Source organism: Hydractinia symbiolongicarpus, chromosome 8 (genome assembly GCF_029227915.1).
Source record: "Hydractinia symbiolongicarpus strain clone_291-10 chromosome 8, HSymV2.1, whole genome shotgun sequence".
Lineage (NCBI taxonomy): Eukaryota > Metazoa > Cnidaria > Hydrozoa > Anthoathecata > Hydractiniidae > Hydractinia > Hydractinia symbiolongicarpus.
In genome coordinates this window covers 18,187,919-18,215,488 of record NC_079882.1, presented here as the reverse complement: position 1 = coordinate 18,215,488, position 27,570 = coordinate 18,187,919, and the positions used below count along the sequence as shown (strand labels likewise).

Below are 27,570 nucleotides of genomic sequence, written 5' to 3'. Positions count from 1 at the left end.
TTCATTATGAGTTAAAACAGGTAATAAAGAAAAAGGAAGTTCAGCCAGCAATGGAGTGCTTGTAGCAGATAGAATAGAACAGTTATCAATACACTTTTTCTGAACTTTACCATAGAGAATACCAGATTTGATACCAGGGTGTAACATGTTAAAGCTGCATGAGACTGTAAAAAATATTACCTTTTTCCGCCGGTTTAGGATGCGCATAGCGTATCTCATGGACACAAGTTGTTTATCAACTGAAAAGAGAAAACAAAAGCGAAGCGAAGAAGATTTTTTTAAAAAAGCATGCTGATGTTTACTGATCACGAGATTCAAAGTTTGTTTGTTCTTCTTTATATTCCATTTTTGTGTTCTGAAAGTTACTTTTTTATTAAAAATCTACTGCCGAAATTTTTCGAATTTCGAAATGTAAAAAACAAATTTTTATCAAGTAAAAAAATGGTGTTAGAAATATTTTTCATATGGAAAAAAACATAAGATGATATAACGTCACAAAGAGAACTAATTGGAAATGTATCAGACAATTGTATACATTTCCAATCTGTTCTTCTTGGGATGAAGAAAATTTAGTAATTGAAGTAAAAAACTGATTGGACTTATATCAAGAGAATGCTAGCTACCTAACAAAGAAAAGCAGGTATAACATCGAGAAGATGATCTACTGATGGAGTATATGGAGAGATGAATTTAGGTGTGTAACAAAATTTTTTAGTGGTTTAAACTTTCAGAGCTCAATTTTCCCTCAAATATGTAGTTCCTTGTTGTCTTGAGCTTGAACATGTCTTCTTTACACACTTTTCTGCTATTGTTTAGGGTATGTGGAAGAGAGATGATTTTAGGGGTGTTATGATTTTTGAGTCGTTTAAACTTTCAGAGCCCATTTTTCCCTTAAATACTTAGTTTCTTGTTGTATCCTGATCATGAAAAGGTCTAACCCCAAATCTGGTGTAAAACTTTGGGAGGGGTTGTGGTATGCTGTAGATTCTGAACATTTTGTAATAACCTTTTTTGTTTGACTTAACGAAATATGTTGGAGTTTGTGAATGCCTTTGGCTTACTTTTTTTCTGGTATACTTTTAGCATGGGCAAAGTAAGCAGATTTAGCTTTTTACATACGGTTGTTGGACAACTTTGATTTTGTAGGACATTTTGCATTTATATTACATTCTATTGCACCTTCTTAAACAGCACATATAAATATGGAAAAATAAAGATTTCGACTTTTACATATTCAAATTTAAATTTTATTTTTTAATGCATTTGCTTAGTTTGTGATCATAAAAAAGGGTTGTACAATTCGCACTGCTGTGTTGGTTACTTTTTGACGTATGTGCAGGCTTTAAATATGCCCTGCATGTTTAATATTAAAATTAGAATATGCCTTGGCATATATTCGGGAAAAGATTTTAATAGTATACATTGTGTTTTCTTACGAAGTTTAAAAATAAGAACAAAATAAAAAGAGACTCAAATTGTTACAGTTTTTAAAAACTAAGAAACAACGAAGTCTGATTTTTTTAACTTGCAGATAATTGATATTTGCTTGCCTTGCTCTTGCCTATAATACAGTAAATAATCTAATAAACACCCAGTCTCTCTTAAACACTCATTTACCATAAACGGCCTATTAAAATGAAAAATATATTAAACCAGAGTGTTTATTGAAGTTGCCTTCATTTAAGCATTTTTGATGTGTTGAATTAATAATAAAAATATAGGTAAGGTATTTTCTCGATTTTATTCTCACCTCTCTATTAAGTTCATCTTTCAGTAGGTGTTGAGTTAATTCTGCACGCAGGATTACTGTAATATCTATGAAGTTTGTCCTCTTTTTGCTAAGGTGAAAACGCCGATCCCCAAAAAATAATATTTCAAGATCTTCCAACCTTTTTTTAGCAAAACAACTACTTTTTATAAATAAAGACTGGTTGTTTATTGGAGATGCTCATTAAATTTAATGACCGTGTCCAATAAACAGTCCCTAAATATCTCGAAAATTGAATAAATGCCTTGGGTGATTTTTCAGTTATTGCAAAACAATAATCATAATGGCCTAATTATTTATGAATACAATTATTGAGCTGCATCAGCAACAAAAACACCATAATTCCTCATATTATGGGCCAACTGCTGAACTTTTGCACTAAATTGTCTTGCAACAATCTCTTCCTACAGCTTCCAGACTTTACGTCGAGACCTCTACTTTCCCTTGGCTCCTTCGACACTCTTCACAATAATGTCACAAAGCAGTAACCTATGTTGGGAAACACACACTTCCCCGATATAACTTTCACATCCTTTACAAACTTCTTGTCTCACTTTATAACCAGAAAGTAATCTATTTGTGTCTGGCAACCACTTACTGAATGATGTGTTGCAAACCACCGTGTCTGTTGCCATTCCAAACTCATGCAATTCTCCCCTTCTTATTTCTGCGACACCTTCACTTCTTAGAGTTCCAGTCCCATTTACCCAGTTTGTCTGGTCAACTGTTCTAATAGCCATTAATAAAGAGTTTTGGCATTGTTTAACAGCTGGATGCCCTTCCTAACGCCAACTGTTTACAGAATGCACTGTGTGTTTTTTAAAGTGACACCATCATTATGTGGCTTTCACAGGACTTCTACAATTGCCCCAATAAATGAAAGGTATCGTGGAGGACAGAGGACCCCTTGCCTGTTGTTAGATTTAAACTTTTGTTATCAGATTTAACTTTTGTTATAAACTTTAAGGAGTAAAGAAATTTGCCTAGAAAAATTAAAGATGACTTTCTTTGCTTCTTTTGTGGGTGGTTTCGATTTCCCGTCTTGTATTTTTTTGTTATGCTAGCTAACATTGTTTTTTTTTGTGGCTTTAATAACTAATCTGATTTTTACTAAGGTGCAAATAACTAACTAATAAGGTTCAGCTACTTGACTTAAATGTGAAAAAATCACGTACATTCGGCTGTAAGAAAATGTTTAGATGGATGCTAAGTTTTTTATGTTAAATGCAGTTATGTTGCTACATCGTAAATGTATTATAAACTTAGGTGTTGTCATGTTAGAACTCTCATGACAACCTATGATATAATTCTTGGTGACTTTTTTGTGTAGGTGGTGTTTTTATTTAAACTAAAGTTGCTGTTTAAATTTAAAATAGAAATTTGTCAGGCTTATCGCAGGTTGTAGTCTGTGTTTTTATTTAAAAATTACTGTTCAATTAAACTTTTTGCAAAATACCGGGAGATTTTTTTGTTGTTATTATATTTGAACTGCTTTTGTGGGATTTTTTTTGAATAATTCAACAGATGTGTGATGTAAAGTATAACTACAGTGCTCAATATTAAAGAAGAACTATATTCCTCATAACTAGTATACTGTGTAGCAACGAGCGGGATTTGATTCGCGGTCCCTGGAACTGGGAGCCGGAGACGAACACACTACACTATGTGCGGCATGTTAGTGATAACCATGATAAAGATTCACCCATGTACAGTGCTCCCCCCGAATGTGCAGCACAGTTTACCTGTACTAAATTGCTCAAGTTCACCTGGCTAATCTATGGTGATAATAGGCTAATTATGTGTAACATTAAATAAGTGCCACAGTAAGGTTGACTGATGTCAATATTATGGAAGACATCAAGCTGGATGCTACTTGTTCTGTAGTAGTGTGTAGTATGTTAAAGATCTTATTAGCTATCACGTGCCCAAATTGTGGTTTTTCGCGTCTTTTTATAGCAAGTTATTTATTTATGTTTATTTGTGGAAACATATTTGCATGCTTCAATAGATCATGATCACTTTGCAGATGGCCCGGAATCAGCATTTTTATACTGCTATTTTATATTTCAGTGAATCTGTGAAAATGTTGTTTGATGTCTTACAAAGATCATTCTTTCCTGAAAACTATGACCAGTATGTAAATCAAACAGTCCAACAACTAAAATTGCGGGAACAATTAATCAGCTGGTTATTACCACTTAATGAAGATGTCCTTCACTGCCTTCAATGTTTAGACAGGTATTATATTTTATGTTGTGGTTAGATAATGTGTAGTTTTTTTTTAAGAAGAGTAATCTGCTACATAATTATTTTTATTAAGTTTAGTAAAAGAAATATAAATTTTCCTTGATAAAGGAAACAATATAGAATTTTTTTTCACAATTTTGGTGTGATGTTTAAGCGACCCTAAGTGTTTTATTTCTGCATAATTATTTTGCATACTCTTTATTTAATTTGCTAATTCTGTGATAAACTTTTTTGGCTAAAGTAGCATGAAAGTTATTTTTTGAAAAGCACATTACAGCCGAAACGCTGTATTACTATAAGCGCTTCAGTGAATTTGCCACGTATTGTATACCTGTATATACTAAAACCCTCCACTGGATGTGCAGCATGGTTTACCTGCACTAAGTGCTCAACCTAATGTTCAGTGTCGGAAAGGCTTTATCACTGTCAGCGCTCTACTAGATTTGTAACACGCCATATCCCTGTAATAAAAGTCCTCAACCCAGATGTGTAATTAAAAATGTTATAGCTATATATAACTGTCCCTATTCTATCCCTTCACTTAACCCTTTAAAAAATTAAGAGTTACTTTACTAAAATTTTTTATAATAAAATTTACAGGGAGAGCTTTCACATCTACTGCTCATTGCTGGCTGCTCTTGTTTCCTGTAACCCAGTTGAAGTAGGAAAGGCTTTACAGTCATGGTAAAATTATGTTTGTATTATTTTTATCTGTTGTTCTTTCAGCCTTATTTCCGTTAATTATTTGTAACAAGAAAATACCTACAGATTTGTACTGGTCAGTTGACTCCTTTGAGCAAATTCATAAGCTTACATTAGGAATTAGTTTTAACCACAATATTTTTGCAGAACATTAAATTTAAATTCATTTTAAAAGGAAAAGTATAAAAATAATTTTTTCTTGTATAACAGCTTTTCTGGTTTCAGTAAAAATATAAAAAAGTAAATTATAAGATTTAATATTGTACAAGTTGATAACTAAAAACAACCTATCCCCATAACAAAATAGATATTAAAGTTTTGAGTTTAAAAGTTCAAATTAGGTTGCTTAATTGCTATTATAAAATCTTTGAGGACACTCTCCATCTGAAGGCCATGTCCTTGGTTTCTAAATGTCTGGCGGATTTCAAATAAGTTTTGGTATTTCCATTTTCTTTCCATTGCACTTCAAGGAAGGTCCTTATTGTTTCCCCAATATAAGTGAATCTGCACATACTTTCTCCTTCATACAGCTTACACAATGGACAAGGGTTTTTATCCTTTACGATGAAGATACTTAAAGACAATTAATTTTGATATATATCACAACCAAATCTCGGTAGAGGTTAGGGGAAATAGCAAAGCACGGTTTTTTTGTTATGTGGTGTCATTCGTAAAGAGTGAACCAATGACATAAATTTTTAGGATTTACGTACAGGGCACATTGGTTACACTCATAAGCGCAAGAAATGCACACATTAAATTTGGTACTTATTACAAAAATACCACTGGGTTTGTTTACAAAAGAGAAGTTCTTACAGGTAGCTTAACTACCTGTAAGATTAAGGTTTAAACTAGCATTTATTACTTAATACTCAGTAAAATAGGTCAAGTTTAAATATTAAACTTTTTCGCTATAACTAGCTAGACTAAGTATGAAAGGACAAGGCTGAGATTTTTAGTTGGATTAAAAGTCAAAACTTAGAGGAAAATTACATCACAGTTTTTAAAATTATATTACACATACTACAGAACACTTGCTGGAAAATTCATTGTTCATCAAGTTACCCCATATGGGTAATATGGAAGATTTCTTCATAAAAAACCTCAGAAACCTTTTCAAGTGGATTACTTTCACAATAACAAAAATTAAAAATTTTTAAGATAAACTTTTGCGATTTTGTCATTTATTAGTTTTCAAGTTTCTCGCTGGAAATTTTTAAGGTTTAAAACCCATGTCGCACAGTAACTTTTTCGTCCTTATCATAATGTCATATACATAAGCTATGCAACAAAAAAACACAAAAAGAGAAAAAGGTTGTTATAAAAATATTATAAATTAATTTCAAACCGATTAGTCCCTGCAGCCATTTTGGTGACAGTGATATGAAAAACTATGCTAAAACTAAGTAAAAGTCCTATTACTTCCGTAAAAATTGAAATAATAACTTGAAACTTAGTGTTATATGTTTTTAGACCAGTTTGATAAAATGAACCCAAAAATTTTTTTTTGCTATTATCATAGTTTTTGAGTTCCTGAATTTAGCCATTTTTGGAGACGCCGATAAACTGTTTTTGACAGCATATCATTTTGACAAGCCATGTGTACAGAAAACATTCAAAGTGATTATCAGGAGTTAAAATAATTCAAACAGATAAAATGTGTCCCAGGTTTAGGACCAAATACCTTATCCAGCTCAGAGAAAGTGGGAATGAGCTTCTAAAGCACAGTGCCAAATACATAATCTAAATTTTATGCCGTATAAATACAAAGTAGTTAGAAGTTATTTTTTTGTCCACCTGGATCTGCAACACGTTAACTTGCACTAATCGCTCAGCCTGGTGTCACTCACAATTAATTTTTGAATATCTACAGGAACTTATTATGCAAAATGAAAAATGCTAAACAACTGATTTGCTTTGCAGAAGTAATAATAGGCTTTATCATAAATCCTGTGAATGTTGGTTTATGAAAAATGTATTATACCTTTAAAGCTATAAACGCTCCACTGGATTTGTAACACATTACACTAAGTGTCCTCCGTGTGACACAGTTTACCCTTTACTAAGTCTTAACCTGGACAGAGACTTCAAGTCTTTCAGCTCCAAGGGAATGTTACTTCTGGCTATACTCTCCAAGATTTTGTTATTTCATAAAAGAAACCTGAACATTCGTAGAAATTTATTTATGAAATATAGATTTCTGTTTGTCGTGACAACATATTTAACCAACATGCAATGCCTTGCATACCTAACTAGCTATATACTCAAGTCTTGACTGTTCACTGTTATGGGAGGTCCAAATTGCTAGCAGGTAGCTATCTTTAATAAAAATGACAGAATGCCTTGAAAAATCTTTTGTGTAGCTAGCTACATAAAAATAATATATTTAGCTCTTGTACTTTATCACTTAGCTTCCAACTGCGTCTCGTTCACAAGTTTCAGCGCTAGCCAATATGATGGACAACGTCGAGGAACCCTGGGTAATTTTGAAAAAATGTGGTTCTGCGTTATGATTTCAGATTTTTGCTGCTGATATCAACATATTTTAGCCCTTGAGTGCCACACCTCCGTATATATCGGAGTTAATTATCTTTAACTTTTTTTGTGGTCCACTTAATTTCTACGTCTACATTGTTACTTGTAAACTCGTTAAATTTTTTGGAACTGGAACTTAAATAATATAAAGGTTTTTTTAACTTGCTTTAACTAGCTACCCATTACAATTTGGTCTAAGTGACAGTTTGAAAAAAAGTCCATCAGTGCGAAAATTGTTAATGATATTGATCGTATGATCATACCAAATCATTTATTTGAAATTGAAAAACCTTTCATATTATTTGCGTAAGTGGATTTGTAAACACTTCCTCAAAAAGATTAAGGAGTTTTCAAGTAACATGTATGACACTGCAGTTGAGCGGATCAGAAAAAAGAGTAAAATTCTCTTCATCTTAAAGGATAAAAACCTTCACCCATTGTGTAAGCTGTATGAATGAAAATGTACCTGTGGATTCACAAACCACTAGGCATTTTAAAGTAAACAAAGGACATTCCTTCAAATAAAGAGTTTCAAATCTTAAAGACGTACTCTCCTAATTTGAACATTCAAACTAATTTGAAACTTTAGGAATTTCAACATGGTTTGGTTTTAGTTAGCAACCTGTATATATTGACATCTTATTTAATGCACTTTAGTAAGGCCTGGTTCACATTTATGTTGCAAGTGCAAACACAAGCAACATCGCATATGCAATGCTAATTTTGAAAATCTGATGCAAACACAAACTTCAGACGTTCACACTTGATTATGAAAATGCAAGAGAAAGTGAACAAACATAAGGCATAAGGAAGACATAAAGAAGTCGTAAAAGTATTATATTGGCTTATCTCTATTATCATAAGTTACAAATGGCAGAAAGCAAAGTGGTAGCAATATTTTTTGCTTATGTCAGCACTTTTTCATTGGAAGTTTGAAATTTGTCTAAGAAAACACTATCTGCTTAAAATTCAATTACTTTAGTTCTAGAACAAATTTTAACATTCTGTTTGAAGTTTCTGACAAATAAATAAGTCGTTTCACAACTTTTCTGGTTTTTGCATAATTCGCTAAAAAAAAAAAAGAAATTGGGAAATCACATTAATCATGTGTCAAATAATTACAGAATGATTCTCCATGATGAAATAAACTTGCGTTTTGAATTTCAGGTTCTAAGGTTAACCTAACAAACGATATCATATTTTCCCTATTATAAGGATTTCATAGAAGTCTAAGTGGTAGTTTCGAGTAATGTCCAATATCTAAGGCTCTGAAAGGCATGGAACCTGAAAATTTAGTATGCAGGTGTCTAATTTATAAATATGAAAACTCACTATCATATCCATGCAGCATAGCAAAAAAGAGATGGATCCTGTATTATCAACTAGAAATTAAAAAAAGGTTGCGAAGCATTACGCAAGTTGCAAGCAAAATCGAAACTAGCCAATAGTTGACCCTAGTGCTTTTGTCTCTCTTTGATATAATACAACGAGGTGCTAACATCTTACTGCAACTGATATCTGGGAAATACACCAAAACTGAATATCATAGACGTAGAAAACCCTGGGGACGAGGTTGTAAAATAAACTCGCCGCGGAACAACAACTCCTTGTGCAAAAGTAGTGATTTTTTGGCAAAAATACAATATATATATGCGGAATATTTCTTTTAAGAAGGTACGAGAAATTTAGATTGCACGAAACTAAACATAAACGAAAACTAAGAAATTTCGTAAAACCTCTTTTTCACAGAATTATAAAATTAAATATTGACAACAATCACAATATTGTCAGTGGTGGCCGACGTAAATCCAACATTGATGAAGCTTTTAGCGCTAAAAATCCATGCAAAGTTATACTTTTATAAAGTTAAAACCCTTATTTTGAAAGAAATGCAATACATCGAGTTGTACAATCCGTAGTGTGCGAAAATGTCACGAATTAAGGGGATGCGCATTGTAAGGTACACTCTTTCAACCGGAAAATAATACTCGGAACGCAGATAATAATAGAGACTTTCGGAGACAAGAAGGCGAACGAAGCAGCATGTGTTTTTTTTTTTTTTACTTAAAAATAACGGCACTAGTTATGAAAACCGATTTCTTGAAGCCAATGAATCTGCTGCAATAAATTTTGTAAACTCACGGGAAACAATAAACAAAAACAAACAATCTACAGAAACGAAAACAATTTATTAACTGTATCAAGATTTATAAAACGGCTTTAAGTTTTTGATAGAAAAACAATAACAACGCGGGATGAGGTTTCGCTTTCTTCTTTTTATCTCACGTATTGAAAGATAACATCTCTCGCTCTCATTGTACGCAATCTAAAAAGAAACAGAAAACATTTTTTCATAGTATATTATATTATATATATAGTAAAGTCTTTAAGTACATTAAAATCCAGTGCCTTTGAGAGACGATATTTAGAGCTAAATTTCTAAACTACAAATATATATCTTTTTTTGGGACAGTGTGCTCAAAAATTATTTACTAAATACAATATGATTGATACATGCTTGATAGAATTAATAAAGTCATGCAACTCTGTTTACTTTGAGGGTTGTCTCCTTTGGGGATTGGTAGTTCAGTCGGTAGAGTGTTCACTTCATATTCATATGGGTTCAATCTAACATAACAGCTGTTCCTTATTGAACAGAATTTTTTTTTTTGTAGCTCAAATGGAAGCTTTTTAGCACTCTAGAACCGTCATGTTGTCCCTCCTGGAACAATTGACAGGGTAAATTTTTTACTTTAATGAGGCTAACCACATAAAATATAGATCACTACTTTTTGTGGCCAAGACAACAGAATTGAAGGCACTGTTTTCCATTTGGAAAGTACAAATTGTACTTAACAATTTGCTCAAGGTTGCCCTCATACTTATGGCTTTTTTGGCCAGTTGACACGCATACTAATCTACCATACTGAACACAAAAGTTACGAAAACACAAAATTTGATTAAGGTGTATTATGTGGTTTCACATTCCTAAAGGGTCATTCAAGAGTAGTTTTTACATATCATAACTTAGCAATACCACATTATTGTAAGCTCATGAAACACAATGCAAAAACATAGGGTCCTAAAGAAAATGATAAAGCCCTAAATTTTTTTTTTATCTTTTTTAAATATTTTATAATGTCTAATCTTAATCTCACAAAAACAATAATTACATTAACGGTTGCCACCATTATCGAACAAAAGTCCAATTGGTAATTTGTGACTTCACACGTCGTACATAAGCTAACTTCTTAAAAAATTTATTGCTATAGGTTTGAGTGTTAAAATTTAACAACATGCGAAAGTAGGTAAACAAAGTAGAATTTCCAGGTAAAGGCACCATTTGATAAAATAGTTCAGATTTAGAACATATATCAGTAAAAAGACCCTAGTAGCAAAAGTACAAAATTTTTTAACCACAAATGAGCAAATACCTTAAAGAATAAAGAGGTATTTTCCCGTTAGTTTTGGATTGATGACTTAAATTTATTTCCACGATGCAACAAAAAAAGAAGCAACTTGAGTTTTAGGAAATATTTAAAAATCTAAAAATTTAAAAAAAAAAGAGTTTTGTTAATCATTATGAATTGAATTTTCTTCTTCTGACTGTAGCTAGAGGTAGCTATCTAGCTAGCTAGCTAATGATTCGATTGAAGGATGACAGCAAAAATAATTTTCCATGGTGGCCATAGGCACCAAAAAGTAATTTAGTTAGCTAGCTACATCGAACCAAGGAAAAAAATGTAAATATAACTTTCAAATCATCCATACCTTCGCAACTCACTTTTCTTCTGCTGTATGAAAAGGATACCACAAACATGCCAATTCAAGCTGATAATTTGGTACTTTAAAATCTTTTTTTTAATGAAGCCATAAATATAACACGTTTTTGCGCATTATAAACGTTCAAATTAATATAATGTGCCTTTAAAAGGTATATACAAGCTTTCCAAGTCCAAATATTAAGAGAAGTTGCATTCCAGCCAAGCCAATTATTATCAGGACTTGGTATAAACTATGTATTTGTGTTAGGTCTGTAAAATACACTATTATTCAAATTAGCCGATAGCCGTTTTCTGATTGCTTGAGTATACTTCCAAGTCTCTCGCTTCCGACAAACGGAAAATCGGGCATTAAGGGAAGGGGGGGGGGGGTACAAAGCCTATTTATTGGCATTTTTAGCTAACATTTATAACAGCTGCTTGGTCCAAACTTATTTGTTCTATTAGACAAAAAAATAACCTACTCTTCTTGAAAAAATATCAGTTGGTTTTATATGATTTTCTTTCTATTGAAATTTTGAGAATATCAATAATCTCTTGGTATACTTCGCGTAGCAAACGTGCTCCACAATTTCGCTTCGCAAAAATCATATGTTTTCAGCAGATTTGCTCATTTAGATTTTCAAAAAGTCAGACTAGTTAAACTTCTTTGATTAATTTGAAGGTTTTTACCAATCAAAATATCTTTTATGTACATTGGATGTGTGTGCAAATTTTTTGAAAAATGTTCATTAGTGAAAAATGCAGGAAAGGGTATATTAGAATGAGGAAGCACCAAAATATAATAACAGGAATGAGAATAACAACAGGAGTAAAAGAAGTGTTTTAAACTTAGTACTTCCTTTATAGCCATTTTTTCTCTCCATGTTTCTTTGAAATTGTAGTTATGGGTAACAAAAGCGAGCCTCAGAGGCTCTAAATTTGTAACAAAATTTTCGTTGGTACTTAATTGATTTAAAAAAATATTAAAATTTGATGGTTTACATACACTTATAATAATAATACAAATTCCAACCAACTTCGTTTGTGGTTCACCTACTAAAAGTCAACTTTGTGAACTTCTCTTTTTTTTTGATCATTTTACATTTACTTGTACTAAAAAAATTATTTTTACGAAAATTTAATTTGATTGATATTTTGTTTTTCGTATACCCAATAAATTATTTTTCAGTCTTTGTCAATTTTATGTATTTGATTGGTAAAAATGAAGGATTTTATTATTTGAGAAGAATTGACCTTTTTTACCCAATTTAATTTTTTTTAAACAGGAATTTTCATCCGCTAAATCCTACCAAAAATATTTATTTTTGCTCCCCACTAAATTAAATTTTTGCAAAATTTAATATTTTTAGTTATCTGCCAAATTAAACACCAATTAAACTCTCTGAAAATTTAATTATGTTAATTACATACTACCTTAAAATTTGGAGGTTGTGGAGAATTTAAAAATGTATATGGTACCGTTAAATGAGACATAAGCATTACGCAGTCTCTTTTTGCAGAAATTTAATGCCACTGTGCACTTTTAAAGATCACTTACCTGAACAAACAACATGTTTCTTGTGTGGTAAAATTAAAAAAATATCTAGTGTCTAGATAAATGTGTCTAAAAATGTCTAGTAAATAGAAGTAGTTAAACGGGCATCTTTTTTTAAAAGACTTATTTAGAAATAAGTATATTTTTCAAAATAATTTTTAGTTTCTATCTTTGAGATTTTGAAGACAAACTTTTGTTGGATGACAAAAGTTATTGCGTGAAGAATTTTCCAGAAGCAACGATTTGCAAAACCTTTCATTTGGATTCTTGGCCAACTTTTATTTTCTGATTTAAGAAAGTTTCTTTCTGCGAAAAATTCCGCACTTAATGAGTACTTTTTTGTTATGTAGCATGTTATGAATATTGACATTGCTATCAAATTTATTTTCTTTATACAAAGGAAGGGAGCAACAAAGCAAAACAAAAAACAAAGAGAAATATATTGAAACATATAAAGGGTTTGGTATTTTAGACTTGAACTGTTTAATCTAATCTTTCAGTGAGAAATAGAATGGATGCCAGGCTAACAGCTAGGGAAAGCTAGCTAGCTATTTAGCTAGCTCTGGCAGCATTACTTGTGCATACATACATGTTAGTTATTGCTAATCTTAACTGCAGTACACAACCATGTTTTCCTTACACATTTAGACGCCTAAGTGAGTAGAATCACAAGAGTATAAAAAACAAAAGCCACAGGCTTATTACGAAGTGGATTTGGCCACCGTTTACAGTTGGTCATGAATTAGAATAATTTTCCTAAAATCACTTTCACAAACTCAAAATTTTTCTATGGAAAGGAGGAGTAAAATTTTCCGATTTTTATTTTTTTTTTTTTTTTATAAACTTGTAGCAAAGGAATTCTACTCTCGGTATTACTTCGTTTAGCAAACGTACTCCACAATTTTGCTTCGTTAATGGCACACACAGCAATTACAAAAATTACAGGATAAAAATCATTTTTCTTATTGCACACCTTTGATGTTACTTTTTTTTTGTTCTTTAGCATATTTTCTTTGCTGTTCATTTGTCCTTTGTAACAAGAACGTATAAAATCTGGTAAATCAAAATTTCAAAAAAAGTTGAATGTTAAATTCTTAAAATCAAAGAAATCTCTAGTTGTTGTAACTTACCTTTCAAACAATTAAGTTTGAATATTTGTTAAATTTTTTTTTTTCTGTTTAAAGTTATGTTTAAGAAACATGAGGATGTTAGTCATACGTTTATTTTTATAGGTTTGAACAATCAGAAGAATATGTATTTGTTGAGATCTCTGGAAAGAATAGCTATTCCCATATTTATGACCATAAAGATGAGGTAAAATCATTCTATATCATAATTTTTTAGGCCAGTCTGATTTACATACAAATGTCTAATTTGATATTAAACACTAATTAATAAATTCCTGATACCCATTCATAATGGCACTTTAAGGAGACTAGCTTTCTTCGTGAAAGTCATGCCTTTAATAATGCATCCTTTTTGTCCATTTATGCAAAGAAAAATAGTGCAGATATCAAAGTTCATACGTACGTACTCTGACCCCCCCTTCACGCACTTATAGACTTTTAGTCTGACCCCCTCCCCCTAAGAGCGTACGTGCTTTATGATTGCCCCATACTGAAAAAAAAATTCAAATATTATTCAGTACAAAACCCTATTTTTCTAAGTATATAAAAATTTAAAAAAAACTAGGGTATGGAATAACACAAGTATTATCATATGAACAAGCAAGTTTTTTCTATGCTACTTTTGATCACTACAGCTGTCATTGATGGGCATTAAGTGAAATCCTTTTTGGCCCTTTATTAGTTTAGAAGATAATTAAAGGGTCAAAATTAATCAATTAGATCACAGCAATTAAAGTAATAATTTTTTTCAGAATGGAAACAATAATTGATTAGTGTTTCCTTTTTTTCTAAAAGTTTGCTTTCTGTTATGTGTTTCTTGAACCAGTTTGCACTTTTCTAAATACTTCCTTTCTGAAGTGCAGTTTTTTTTTATTTCTAGACGTTTAACGGAAATACTATTGATAAAGTATTTCTGTCTGTATTATTTATAGTTTCTTTTACTTTTTTTGCTGTCCAACCAGACTCTCAGTCTATGATCTTTTAATTACTCAGTCTATAATATCATTATTCTTCATCTATTTTCAGCAATCTGATTTCTGATCAGCGTTGTATATGGCCTTTTTGTGCTCTTGCTGACATTGTTTAAACATTTGTTTCTTTTCACTGACATAAACAGTGTCACAATCCTTACTTCGGATTTCACAGACGATATTACATTATGTTGTCTTTTGGAAAGTATACTATGTAGTGTGAATTTAAATGCCTTACAATCTTTTCTGTTATTGTCTTTGGTATATATGGCATACACATCATAGCTACTGTTTGGATTTTCACATCCTCTTCATCACAATTTCTGATTGATCAGTCTGATTGATCTGATTGATTAATTTCGATGTTCGAATTATCTTCTTAACTTGTAAATACCTAGAAATGATTTTGATCATTACCTGTTGATGACAGCTGTAGCAGTCAAAGAAGAGTCTAGAATAAACTCGCTTGTTCATGACATGATATTCATATTATTCAAAGACAATGACTGAACAGATAAGTGGTGAAGAAGTGGAAGAGGACAAATGCAGTAATGATTTTTAAAATAATAAAACTTTTTTAACAAGATGTTGTGACATGCTTATTACATCTTCAGATTAGTGTCAATGTTATCATCAGGTAAGCAAATCAAACAATTCAATGTTATTTTGTGGTAGATAAGGAATTACATAGACTAAGATATCATCAATAAAGTTCCTTTAAGTATGGATTACAGCTGATACCTAGCCACACAGTCCATCACTGGTGCGGTGGTGAATGCCAGGGAATAATGGATGAAACAGGTCAGCATAATTGCACTCACAACCAGAACAGCCAATATATTTTGAGCATTTTTCTATTTGTTATTATTTTAAGGGGTCATAAAAGATTGTTGATGGTGTATTGCCTTTTGACACTGTTAAAAATTTGTGACATTTAAAAAAATACACTTTCTTTACAAAAAAGGGGTTTTGAGTTATAAACACTTTTAGGTTTGCTTAGAGTTTCTGGGCAAAAATCTTAACAAAATTTAAAATTTTTGTTACTAAATTGAGGTTAACATTGGTTTAACTATTGACTCTTGAGCTCAGCAAATGGCATTTTTACTAACAAGATAAAGATGAATAAATGGGGGTAACAATTGTTTTGTTGGGTTGTTGAGGTGACCAAAATTTTTTATTCTACAACAACAAATTCAAGATAGGTTTTGACACAATGACACTTTTTAAATGGCTTGTTGGATTACCAGGATTGTGTTCAGAAATACTCACTGTAAAATTTTATATATTTTTAGCAAAAACTTAAATATAAGGGTACTAAATTTTAAGAAATAGTTATTAAGAAATTCAAGATGAACTGTTTCTTTGTTTAATAGCAGGCACCAAACATTACATTAACCTGGTGTTATCACGAAATTTCTTAAGAAATATGGGAGATTTCCTAGATCATGCAATATCTATTGTTTCATTGATGTTTTATAACTTCACCATATTCAAAATTCTCTCAAAAGAAATGAAGAAAAAAATAAAAAATAATTATTTTAATACAATTCGAACTTTGTAATTGTTTGTCTAGCATAATGCAAATTATTATTTATTTTTTCAACAAATGTTTACTAGTGACTTTACTTTTTACAACCTTAGCTAAACCTTTTTATTCTTTATGAACATAGCCCTCCAGAGAAATTTATTCCTATAACCATGAAACAGTTGAGCTACTGCTTTACTTTTTACTTGCGTAAAATATAATAATGTGACCAGGGTTACGTTGTTTGTCTGAGACACCCTAAGAAAGCTACAGATTAAACATTGGCACAGTATATTGTCATACCTAAGTTCCCAGAATTTCAGCTAGTAAATCTTTCTTGTTTATCTCTGTCAGATCTTTATTTACTTTTCAGAATATGGCGTGTGGATGCAACTGCATAGAGAAACACTTTCTAAAGTAACTTGTTTTCTATTAAATTTTATGCTAGAGTTTGCCTTGTACTTGTATAGTTCTCAACATTAAGATTTCCTTTCTTGTAGGAAAAACCTGCTATCCACAAAAATTGTCAATTTTTTGGAGAAAAGACTGAAAGATGTGTTGGCCATGATATCTGTTCAGGTGGTAAGAAATATTTATACTAATAAAAATATACATTAGATAATAACTCTGATAGAACATGTTTAAAGTGTGACAATTAATTTTTTAAGTTTTCAATCTTTTTTACTAAGTTGTGAATTGCACAGCTTAAAGAAAATAAAATTCAGGATGCATCAGTTTTTGCAAATAGGAAATTATTTTTTAATTCTGGGTAAAGATTTAAAGGGAACCCAAGGTGTAAAATGATGTTGGACTTATATTAAAGAGCTTAAAAAGTCGTTTTAAATTTTTTAAAAAACTTTTTTGCTTATCAAGATATTTTTGTTTTTAATTTAAGTAATAGCAACCTTTGACATTTTCTGTCATCAGTAATTTTAGATCTGTTAAGGGATGTGCATTCAAACTTTATCCATGCATAGATATTATTAAGCTAAATTAATCAACATAAATTTTTTGCCAAAATCATACTTGTTTGCTTGTCCCATGCCTCTTTCTTTGCAATAAAATTTCTTATGCAAGTTTGTATAGGCCCTTTTACATTTATCTATCACTCTTGCTGTTAACTATTTCTTTTAACTGTGCATGGGAGTATCTACTGATAAATAAACTAGTAAATGAACAAAACCCAGTCAAAAAAAATTACAGTTAAATTTGTAATATTTCAATGTTATATCTCAAGCATCAGTAGAGCAAGGGTACATTTCCTAGTACATGAAGTATTATCTTATTATCCTGAATGCCCACAAAAATTCAGTTTTTGCAAAGAAACTATCAATGTTTTCTTTTAATGTGAGTTATTAATTGAATATCACTGATTTCGAATGTTTCTGGTTCGAATGTTACTGAAAATGTTGGTAAAGATGTTTGGATAGTCTGTGCTTTTGCTGAAATATGGCTTGATGTTATTTAGTCTATGCAGTTGTTAATTATATTTACATATTAGTCAATAAGGCCTGTGGAAAAATCCACTTAGGCAAGACTAAGTGGATTTTTCAAGAGACCTGTGACTTGTATTTTAATGACGTCTGCCAAAACCCACCAATACACAAATCTTTTTCTGAAATTTGTTTACACGTTACCTCCAATGTGTAGAGCTTGAAACACTGACTAAAATAATGCATAGAATCATGTACTTTCAGTGAACGGTTAAAGAAATATAAAGGTTTAAAAATTTTGCTGACGTGAGCAAAGCTACCAAAAAACTACAAAAATTTTAATTTAGATCTTGAAACGCTGTTCAAAAAAATGTATAGCATCATGTACTTTTGTTGAATGGTTAAAAAGATATTGGAGTTAAAAGGTTTTTTAATGACATCATCAGCCCATCCATTCCGAAACGATTCGTAAAACCAGGTTTGGGAAACTTACCCAAATTGGCTCCAGGTGGTCCATAGTTAACCACGCAGTAAAAAATCATTGACATCACCACCTTGTTTCCAAGTTATTTGGCCTCAAAATTATAAATGCAATAAAATGGCTTCAACAATTTTACTACACTCTAAACAACGCACCTGCTTTTCTTTGGCTTTCTCAGTAGCTAGCTAGCTATCGTTCTTTGGATAAAAATTTAATTAGTTTTCCACTTCAATTAATAAATTTTCGCTTTGTCCCAAAGAAAATGGATTGGAAATGTATCAATCTTAGACAATTGTATAATATTTCAATAAAGTTCTCTTTAACACGGGACGTGATTGTATGTTTTCTTCTTCATAAAAGATATTTCTAACCGATACCAAGTTTTTACTTGACAAAAACAGTTTTTTTTGTAACATTTTGTATTCACAGCCCTCTGAATCCATGACGGCAATATTTTGCCATAGTGCTTTATAGACTGTACAAAAAGTACTCTTTCCAACTTACTAATCTTGCTAGCTACTTATTTATTTCGTCAAACAAGTCTTTGTTAGATCTTATCACGCATCAGTCTTTTTCATATATATTGGAATCAAGTAACGCATGCAATGTAAAATGCACGTACAAAGGATGTTTCGCGTGCAATGTTGCGCATTCATTGTGAGGTAGAAAAGTGGGGGACGTTTTGAATCGTGAACCAAAAAAACGATGATCAAGCGTCTACATATAGCGACTCTCTCAATCTTAACTTCCTTTTCTACATGTTCGAAATAGTATGAATGACTGCATACTGTCATTTTCATAATACAGAAGATTTTTTTTACCGCATGTGGGTTTCTTTTTTAAAATTGTTTGAATAACACTTGTGGCATTAAAAAGAAAATCCGTTAAATTAAGACCTACTATGGTTTCCAATTGTTTTGTCAAAAGAAAAAAATTATCTACAATTAAATCCATAATACAATGTCTGTTCTGCCTGAAGTGCAGTTTTGCGGACTTGCTTAAGAACCACATGGCTGGATTTCTTGTGTAAGACTTGGTTACTAACGACGAAGGGGCCAGGCAAAAGAGATTTATGTCTACGTAGCTAAGTCAGGAGTCGGTGGTGAATTAGCTAGGATGATCAAGTTGGATATAAATAGGCTTGCTCATGGTTAAAAGGACCAGGACTATTCAATAATTCTGAGATCTGAAAGTGAGGGCTGTCCGACCAAGACGGAATCTATCGGACGTTTTGTCCAACGAAAGTTCCAAACGAGCTACAACATGTCCAGTCTCCCCAATAAGTTTAATATTTTTGTTTTGTCGTAGAAGCTGACTTAACGGCAGCAAATTTTTGCCGTTGAACATTTTCGCTAATTCAGACGGCTGTATTCGAATTATATTTAAATGCGAAAGTAGCAGCTTCAGTCCCAGAACACAAAATTGGAAGATAAAGAACAAAAAATTTAAACAGACCTGGTTATAGGAAAGATTTGCATGCTTTGTTTAAAAGATTAATTTTAAGGAAGTGAGTACAAAGGTTATAAAAAAGAGGCAGCCTTCTTCTTAATTCAGATTAGTTAGTGATCTTTAAGATGACATCTAATTATGTTTATCCTTGTGATGTCTGCAATAAAGAAAAGAGCAAAAAGGCTCCTGCTATAGGTTGTCAAACTTGTTGTTAATGGATCGGTTTAAAATCTTGTGCTAAGCTGATCTTTAGTAAAGCAAAAAATTGAAAAAACTTTTTGTTTAAAATGTGCAACTAAAGAAGTCTTCTTATAACATTCTGAAATTCACTGGATTGTAGCTACTGCTTATAGTACCGTTTAGTTATATTCATAGGCACGTTTTAAAACAGTGAACCACCAGTGTTTTGAGGAACCACCAGCAAGCCACTAGTCTACATTGCGAACAAGCAGTTGAATATACACATCCGCTCATGCACAGCTCTGAGACAACACAAAAGCATGATTTCGTGCATCTCTCTAAAAAAATTACATTCCACTGGTAAAAAGAAAAAATGTATATTGTATCTATTGATATTACGTCATTTTTGTTTTAGCCCACGATGATAGTGATTGTTGTTTAACTCATACTAAGAACGAAATTGCATGAAATTTTAAATGTCTTGATTAATAGTGGTGTCTCATTGAAGGATAGTGTATGCTGGGAAACGAGTGATCTTCCTAAACCAAAATCAAAATGTAATACTAACAAAATTTCATGTATTAAGTTTGAGTATAATTCCTGAAAAATCTTTTTGCTAGTTCAAATGCTTTCACTTAAAAATCATTATACTCACTTGTACACTTCCAGGGTTCCAAAAACAGTAAGTATGTTAAATGAAGTAGTATGAAGTGACACAGTGTGGAATGAGAAGCAATAGGTCATGATTTTAATCCGCCAGAACAGTCATTTAACAGCTAAATTGACTTATTACAGTTTTGCATAACAGATGGACATATTATAGTTTAAAAGTGTTCTTTTATTCACACATTTTTTTGTATTTTCTGGCAACTTTTAAGTTGCCAGAAAATACAATGTGTATAATCTTATATATATCTATAATATAACTTTAATATAATACACAGGCTTAATAATTCATTTTTTTCAAATTTTTATATAGTATATGCTATACAATGCGCAGAGCCTCTCAATTTCTAAAACACATATTCTTTCAAGCAGTAAAATTTTTTTACCATCATAGTGAAACCTTTAAACACCAATATCTTAAATCTTGATTTTTGGACTTGTTACAGTTGGTTCTCCAGCGACAATATGTTTACTCACAAATTTTATTGCAAACCGATGTGTAAATTCCAAGGTTGTCAGCAAAAAGTAAAGAGACTTGGGACGAGCAAACGAATGTCATTAGGCAAAAAAATTTATGTTAATTAATTGACCTGTATAATATCTATGCATTGATAAAGTCTAAAATTACTGATGACAGAAAATGTCAAAATTTCAAATTACTAAAATATAATTTATTTATTAAATATGATTTCCATAATTTATGCACCATAATTAAATCTGAAATTCTTTAAATATGAATATCTTAAGAATAAAAAGAGCTTTTTAAAAAATTTGAAAAGACTTGTTTACTAACTTTTTTTGACTGCCAGTCACTCAGGATAACTCAATCCTTTATAACCTAATAGGTAGGACTTATAATAAACTGAACTCCAGTATATCTAGATGCTCCTACCTTTACTCCTGCAGCCTTGCTAATCTTTATTTTCTTAATAGCCTGTGCAACCCATTCTGTCTTGATCTACATAGTTGGCCCCTTTACTTAATCAGCATCAGGAAAATTATCCTTTTTCAATCAAACTTTTTCAAGCTAGCCTATTTTTCTCCTTTGTACTAGCAAGACTTCTTTATTTGCCTTGCTATCTTAAAGACCTTCTTGCGTTGGTATTCTCTAGAGAATAGACAGCTTGTTTTATTTAAAAAAAGTCTACATAAGACTATAAAATACATTTTCTTTTTATCCTATTGAGCTTTAATTTAGGATTAGATATAAAACTCTAACCTAATCTATCAGAATATATAGTGATAATGCTATAAATATAAGTTTTTTTTAATGTTATGCGATAAGAATTAAAGACTACAATCATAAGAAAGTCTTTTTCTTTTTGTAGGTCAGTGTTTTCTTTTGAATCTGATGACAACTCAGTTCTAGAAAAACTAAAAATGTTCGATTAACAAAAAACAGGTCATGTAAGAGCGCTCCTCCATGCATATTTTAGCCATTTTATGCTTGAAGTTAAGTAAATATTAAGAAAATCTCAGCCTCATTTCTGGGTTAATTTATGAGAGCTGATGCTGAATTAAAAGTGATTTTGTTTAAAAGATGCGATATCTGCAAAAGAAGGACCACATGGTTATATAAAAGATATAAAAAGAAGACGTTTTAGTCTATTGATTTGCTAAATATTATTGCTTGTGATGTAGTAATATTTGTAAATGGCTTTTTAACTTCAAAACCAATTTTAAATTATTATTATTTTAGTATAGATTCCAAAAGAGGCAATCAGTTACTTTCAAGCTTCTAACTTTTATCCTTACCGATATTACAAATAAGTTTTGCTCATATCAAAAGTTAAAATTATAGCATCACTTATAGCTACAGTTATAGCTACAATAGCTGGAAGAAAAGATTTATCTGCAATAGATTTATATAACAATTCTGATGTCATGAAAGCTATTGTAGTTATTTCCTTTTATGTGGCATGAAGACCGTTAAGTTTCTTTACTTTGCATGATTCAGTACCTTACTTAAACGGGTTATTTCATGAAAACTGTGTAAAAATAATTTAGTGAACTTATTTTAGCATAGTTTCCTAAACGACTCTCTTCTTGAATGTTTTAGTGCAAAAACATTTCATGAGAGTCATAGTAAAAAGCCTAACCCTAAAATAGTTTCTATAGATACAATAGTCCTTGTAATTTGTATTTAATTTTTGTACTTTTTATTTTATTTACAGAAATAAGCATGGAAACAGTATAAATAATGTGTGTAATTATATTGACAATACTTTTTTCTCTAGGCCCAGAAATCCGATGAAAATTCTCTGACCAAAATTCTTGCGTATTGGTCTGGATTTAGTGCAGTGGTTTTTAAACTGCATAATTCTATTTTTCACTGCTTCACCAATAATAATGCATCTAAAATGCTGATGAATTTGTTTAACATTGGCCTTGGCAGTATGATTTTGCTACTAAAACAAGTGTTTCAGAGAGACATAGCAAAAAAAGAAAAAATAATGATTATCAATCAATGTTTGGAGAAACTTCAATTAAGTGTATGTTTGTTTTTATTTGTTTTACAATTTGAAATTATTCTGTGTAAGTTTGCAAAAATCAATTTTTAAGTTGTTTTATATTTTCTGTTGCCATTTGTTATCTGAAAATAAATGAACCAAAAAAAACATTTGGGTGCGAAATAATTTAAGGTGGCAGTAACCCTTTTAAAATTCGGAAATTTTTTTTTACATAATTAGTTACGAAAGGTTATTTTCTGGCTTTATATCTATATTTTTTCTGTTATAACACACTTGTCACGGCTGCATAGCTATAATACTATTATCTTTCACCAAAAATACCCAGCCTTAACAATTCCTCTTTAAAATAAAATTCATGAATAATTAATTAGTTCAGCTGAATATAGCTTAAGTCTACATGCTTGTGAAATTGTACAGAAAGAAATGACGTAATTATTAAAGAGAAACGTTAATAACAACAAAGATGGCACATTATGTAGAAATTTAAGATGATCTTAATTATGCTACACTGCACGTGCTTTAACTTTCGATAGCATTTTTGTTTTACTTAAAAATTTTTAGACATGCTTGGTAAATCATGCAGCCGTGATACAGTGTGCGGAAATCTTTTTATTAAAATATTTTTCTTTAACATCGTTCGATGCTACAGGGGATGCTAACAAAGAATTTTTTGAAAAAACAAAAAGCTATTGTTAAAAAAATGTGAATGAACAAAGATGAAAAATAACGAGATTGTAAAAAGTTGGAGCTTGTAGAACTCAATTTTTTAGCATTTTCATTTTTAAATAAAAATTTCTGCTCACTCAGCAATTTGGTGTTAAGTTAAAATCATTTTATTATTTATTAAGGCCTATATTTTTAGGGAATAGTAAAAAAAGTGGTATAAATAAAACACTGAGTAAATAATTCAGCTATTTGGACAGCCATTAAAGGGTTACAGCCACCTAAAACTTTCCCCATTCTTTTCTTTAACATAGTACTAAAGGTAAAAAATGTGAAGAGTAAAGGCCAGAAGCGGGTAAAATCTGAGGGTAAATTTCGACATTAAGAACATCTTGTAATTTAAGAGAGCAATTGCTTTTGTGGCCCTATGTTCTTTGTTTGATACTTCAATTTTTCCTCAAAATAGCTGATGCTGTTATGCAAAGAATTGGAATCACTTGGTCCCTTGGAAGAACTAATTGCAGTGCTTATGAATATATTGCAAGAAAAGGTAAAACTAAATCATTAAAATTAACAATTTTTCAAAGCAGCAAACAACTGCTGATGTCAAATGGTGTTCATATCAGATTCGAGGTAGCAAAGTTCAAAATTGTATTAGACTAAAAAAAATTTTTTTTGGCATACCAGTTGGGTCAAAAAAATTTTTCTTTAATTCCCTATGAAATTCCTTTTGAAATGTGAGAAGAACATGAGAACTAGCTTGTAAGACTAAAAGAAATAATAAAGGACTAAGTACAGAATTTACATTGCATTCATCACTAAGTGAATCGTTACTCCTGACAAGACTTCTAGCATTACTATACATGGACAGTACCATTTTAACTAGCCACTCATCCACGCCTCTTATAGCCCAATTTTCTCATAACGCACCAAATAACTTTACATGGTACTCTACCAAAAGATTTTTCTAAATCTAAACAGGCAAAATAGATTATAAATAATTTTCCTGAAACTGTCTGGGTAACAATATTGCATCTGTAATGCCATGCCTTGGCGCAAAACCAATTTGCCTCAATCTCAACGCTAATAACTTTCATTACTTTATAAACGAAGTTTAACACTCTCTAGTTACCCCTTTCAAATGTATTACCCTTACCCTTCTCGGGATAATACCGTCTGTTATAATCTAATTTGCAAACTTGTAATAAGCTTAACCCCAGTATATCAAGATGCTTTTACAATCTCTGCAACAACAACTAAATATATTGTAAAGTTTATATTATAGATATCCTTAAAAACTGCAAGAGAGATGAAGTGTAAACAATTTAATAAATGCCCCTTTTTTTTAAACGCTCCCCTCGAATAGACGCCCCAGGCGTTTATTCAAAGCATTACGGTAAACTAACATAAAACTGACTATTCTATTACCTATCAACTTATCAAAAACTTATCAGTAACATCTATTACTTACTATTCCATTACTATTACCCATCCAAAAAAGTGTATATCTTGCCCTCCTACCTTTAAATCTCACTGAAGGCCCTTTTTACCTGACTTCCTGAATACAACACATATCAACAGATATATGTTCTAAAATTTCAACTGTCTCACCTGCTTTACCTCTCAGTGTACTAAAATTTACACTAACCATCCTCAACCTAGTGTTATCTACCTTGTGATGTGATAGCTGGGTAATAGTCTGACAATGCTCTCACCTGACATCTGTCCTATCGTGCGTGAAACCTTCACTCCTTGTTCCAGTCCGTTTACGCAGTTTGTCTAAGCAACTCTTCTATCTAATCAAAGAGCTTTGGCATTGTTTCACAGCTGGATGCCCTTCCTAACTCCTACCGTTCATAGACTGGGCTGAGTGTTTCTTAAAGTTGCACCAGCACTTTTCCACAATCGAATCAAATCAAATTTGATACATTTTACACCTAATATCTATATTCAAATAAGGGAGGATTATTCTAGTTGATTGAATCAATAAGACAGAATTATTTTGATTAGTTGGAGCCCCAGGGGCCGAGCTACCAACAAACCAGCTTCAATTTGGCAACGACGCCCTATTAACACATTTTAAAGAAGAATTAAGTTGTTGTTTTTACCTGTTTTTTTCTGTAAATATTATTGTGGTTGTGTTTTGCTAATTGTGTTTCAGCCATCATCTTTTTCATTTTGGAAGAAATCTAATTTGCAATTTAGTATGAATTAGTATAGTATGAATAGTATGAATTTGTTTGTTCATTTGCTCTAGATGTTTTACCAGTCTAGCATAACAATATGCATCAATGCATTGTGTGCAGGGGATCCTATTTTAAACCATTCTTTTTGCCTTTTATCCTATTCCTTAAACTTCTTGTCTTCGCATTTTTTATAAAATGCGTTTTGTAGAAAAGCGTGTTTATTTGCATTATGATGGACAACTCACACAAATCTTTCAGCCAATTCTTTTCTGTTACTTTTACTTTTAGTTATAGAAAAATGTAAGTGCTTAACCACTGCTGAAGCCCATCACGCAAGGAAGCTTGAAATCTGAAACAACAACATAATATCAAAATATCTCATTTCACATTTTAATAATAATATAGGCTAGTTGTTTTATGTGTGGTACCTTTATTTTTAGATGCCTTTATACCACAATTGCAATTGATTTTTTGTTCATGGTAAATTGCCATGATTTATAATTATTCCATTACTGTATTTACAACGAAGGAGGATGTTGCAAAAAAATGCTGCTTCTCTTTGCTTTGATCTTGGTTCTAAAAGTATATCACCTCATAATGGTTTAACTGAATACCTACACACTTCTTAAGTGAAACTTCTTATGTTTCAAAACCCTAGGTTTCTTATCATTAAAGAGATGAATGTTGCAATGTCTGATATGCAGTGTTTGGGTTTAAGCCTGAATATCTAGCCTGAAATCTCTTTGATTTCCATAGTCACAAACGTTTGGTTATGGTATCTGTGTTCCAAAATCTCATATGTTTGATTTCTCAATTTGTATACATTGAGGGAAAAGTTTTACAGGATGCACAAGGTTCATTGTGTGGTAATTCATCCTTCATTATAGCCTCTTTGAAGACCTTTAAGTGGATTACAAATAAAAATTTTCTACACAATAATGCTTGTGTTAGATGTTTGCCTTCACTTAGATTGCTGTTTGTGTGGGAAAATTATTGACAAGGATCTAGGTACCAATTTTCTTTTTGCTGTTTTCTCAGTATAGAGTAATTCATTTTAAATAGTCAAATTTTTATCGAAACATCTCTGTGTAGAGCGATCAGAAAATAAGAAAGCTTTTTTTGGCAATTCTGTTCTGTTAACTGTTTTTATTCAGGCATTTCGTACTTTTTTCTTTAGTTTTTCTTTATTGCGTTTACTATTATTGCTGTCACTGAACGCTGAGTACCAAGACATAAACTCATAATTTTAGGACATTACTTTGCTTATGATAAACCTGATAGCTTTTTCACATACACAGGATTTTTAGGGTTTTTTATATCACTTCCACTCCAACTGGATAGATGCCTGGTCTATGTTTCAGTCTATGTTTTCACTAGTGTAATTATAAATGTTTCGATTTGTTTATAACCCAAGGAATTCAAAAATGTTAAAAAAAAGAAAAAAAGAGATTTATTTTGTTTTACATGCCATACGTACATACTTTAACAGATGTATATACTTTTTTTCCGTTAATATTTTCAAAGTGATTGTTACGTTATTTATTTCTGGCTTTTATTTTTGTCTGTTTTTTTTAGTCTGTCAATGGCCTTATAGCAGACAATGCATTTATTATTCAAAAGCAGGGTCACCAATACTTAGTATATTTTCGTTTCCACATTGCAGTACAACGAAGCAATTTCCTTGAGGGTACTTTTTTTTGCTATTCACGTTGGAGACATGTGCAATGAAATGCTTCTCTGTTAGCACAGTAGATTCTCACCAACATTTGTCGTCCCAGTTTGATGTTCTTTTAAGCTAATGTAAAATGTTACTAGTTCTTTAATGAGAAGTTTTTAAAACCTCAAAT

At 31.4% G+C, this 27,570-nt stretch overlaps 1 protein-coding gene across 9 annotated transcripts in view; it reads left to right on the top strand.

The window, feature by feature from the left end:
* LOC130655469 (serine-protein kinase ATM-like) overlaps nt 1–27,570 on the top strand; it is a 255,466-nt gene that overhangs the window by 78,837 nt on the left and 149,059 nt on the right. For 8 of the 9 annotated variants that reach the window (XR_008984665.1, XR_008984666.1, XM_057458230.1 and 5 more), the window contains 7 exons: nt 3,839–4,006; nt 4,616–4,699; nt 13,804–13,885; nt 16,568–16,611; nt 16,695–16,776; nt 22,641–22,895; nt 24,004–24,087. Coding sequence is in view for 7 of the 9 variants with exons in the window: in XM_057458230.1 (XP_057314213.1) it covers nt 3,839–4,006; nt 4,616–4,699; nt 13,804–13,885; nt 16,568–16,611; nt 16,695–16,776; nt 22,641–22,895; nt 24,004–24,087 (799 nt within the window). In the remaining 2 variants the exon portion in view is untranslated. The remainder of the gene's footprint in view (nt 1–3,838; nt 4,007–4,615; nt 4,700–13,803; nt 13,886–16,567; nt 16,612–16,694; nt 16,777–22,640; nt 22,896–24,003; nt 24,088–27,570) is intronic. The other variant, XM_057458228.1, reaches the window with a different exon arrangement.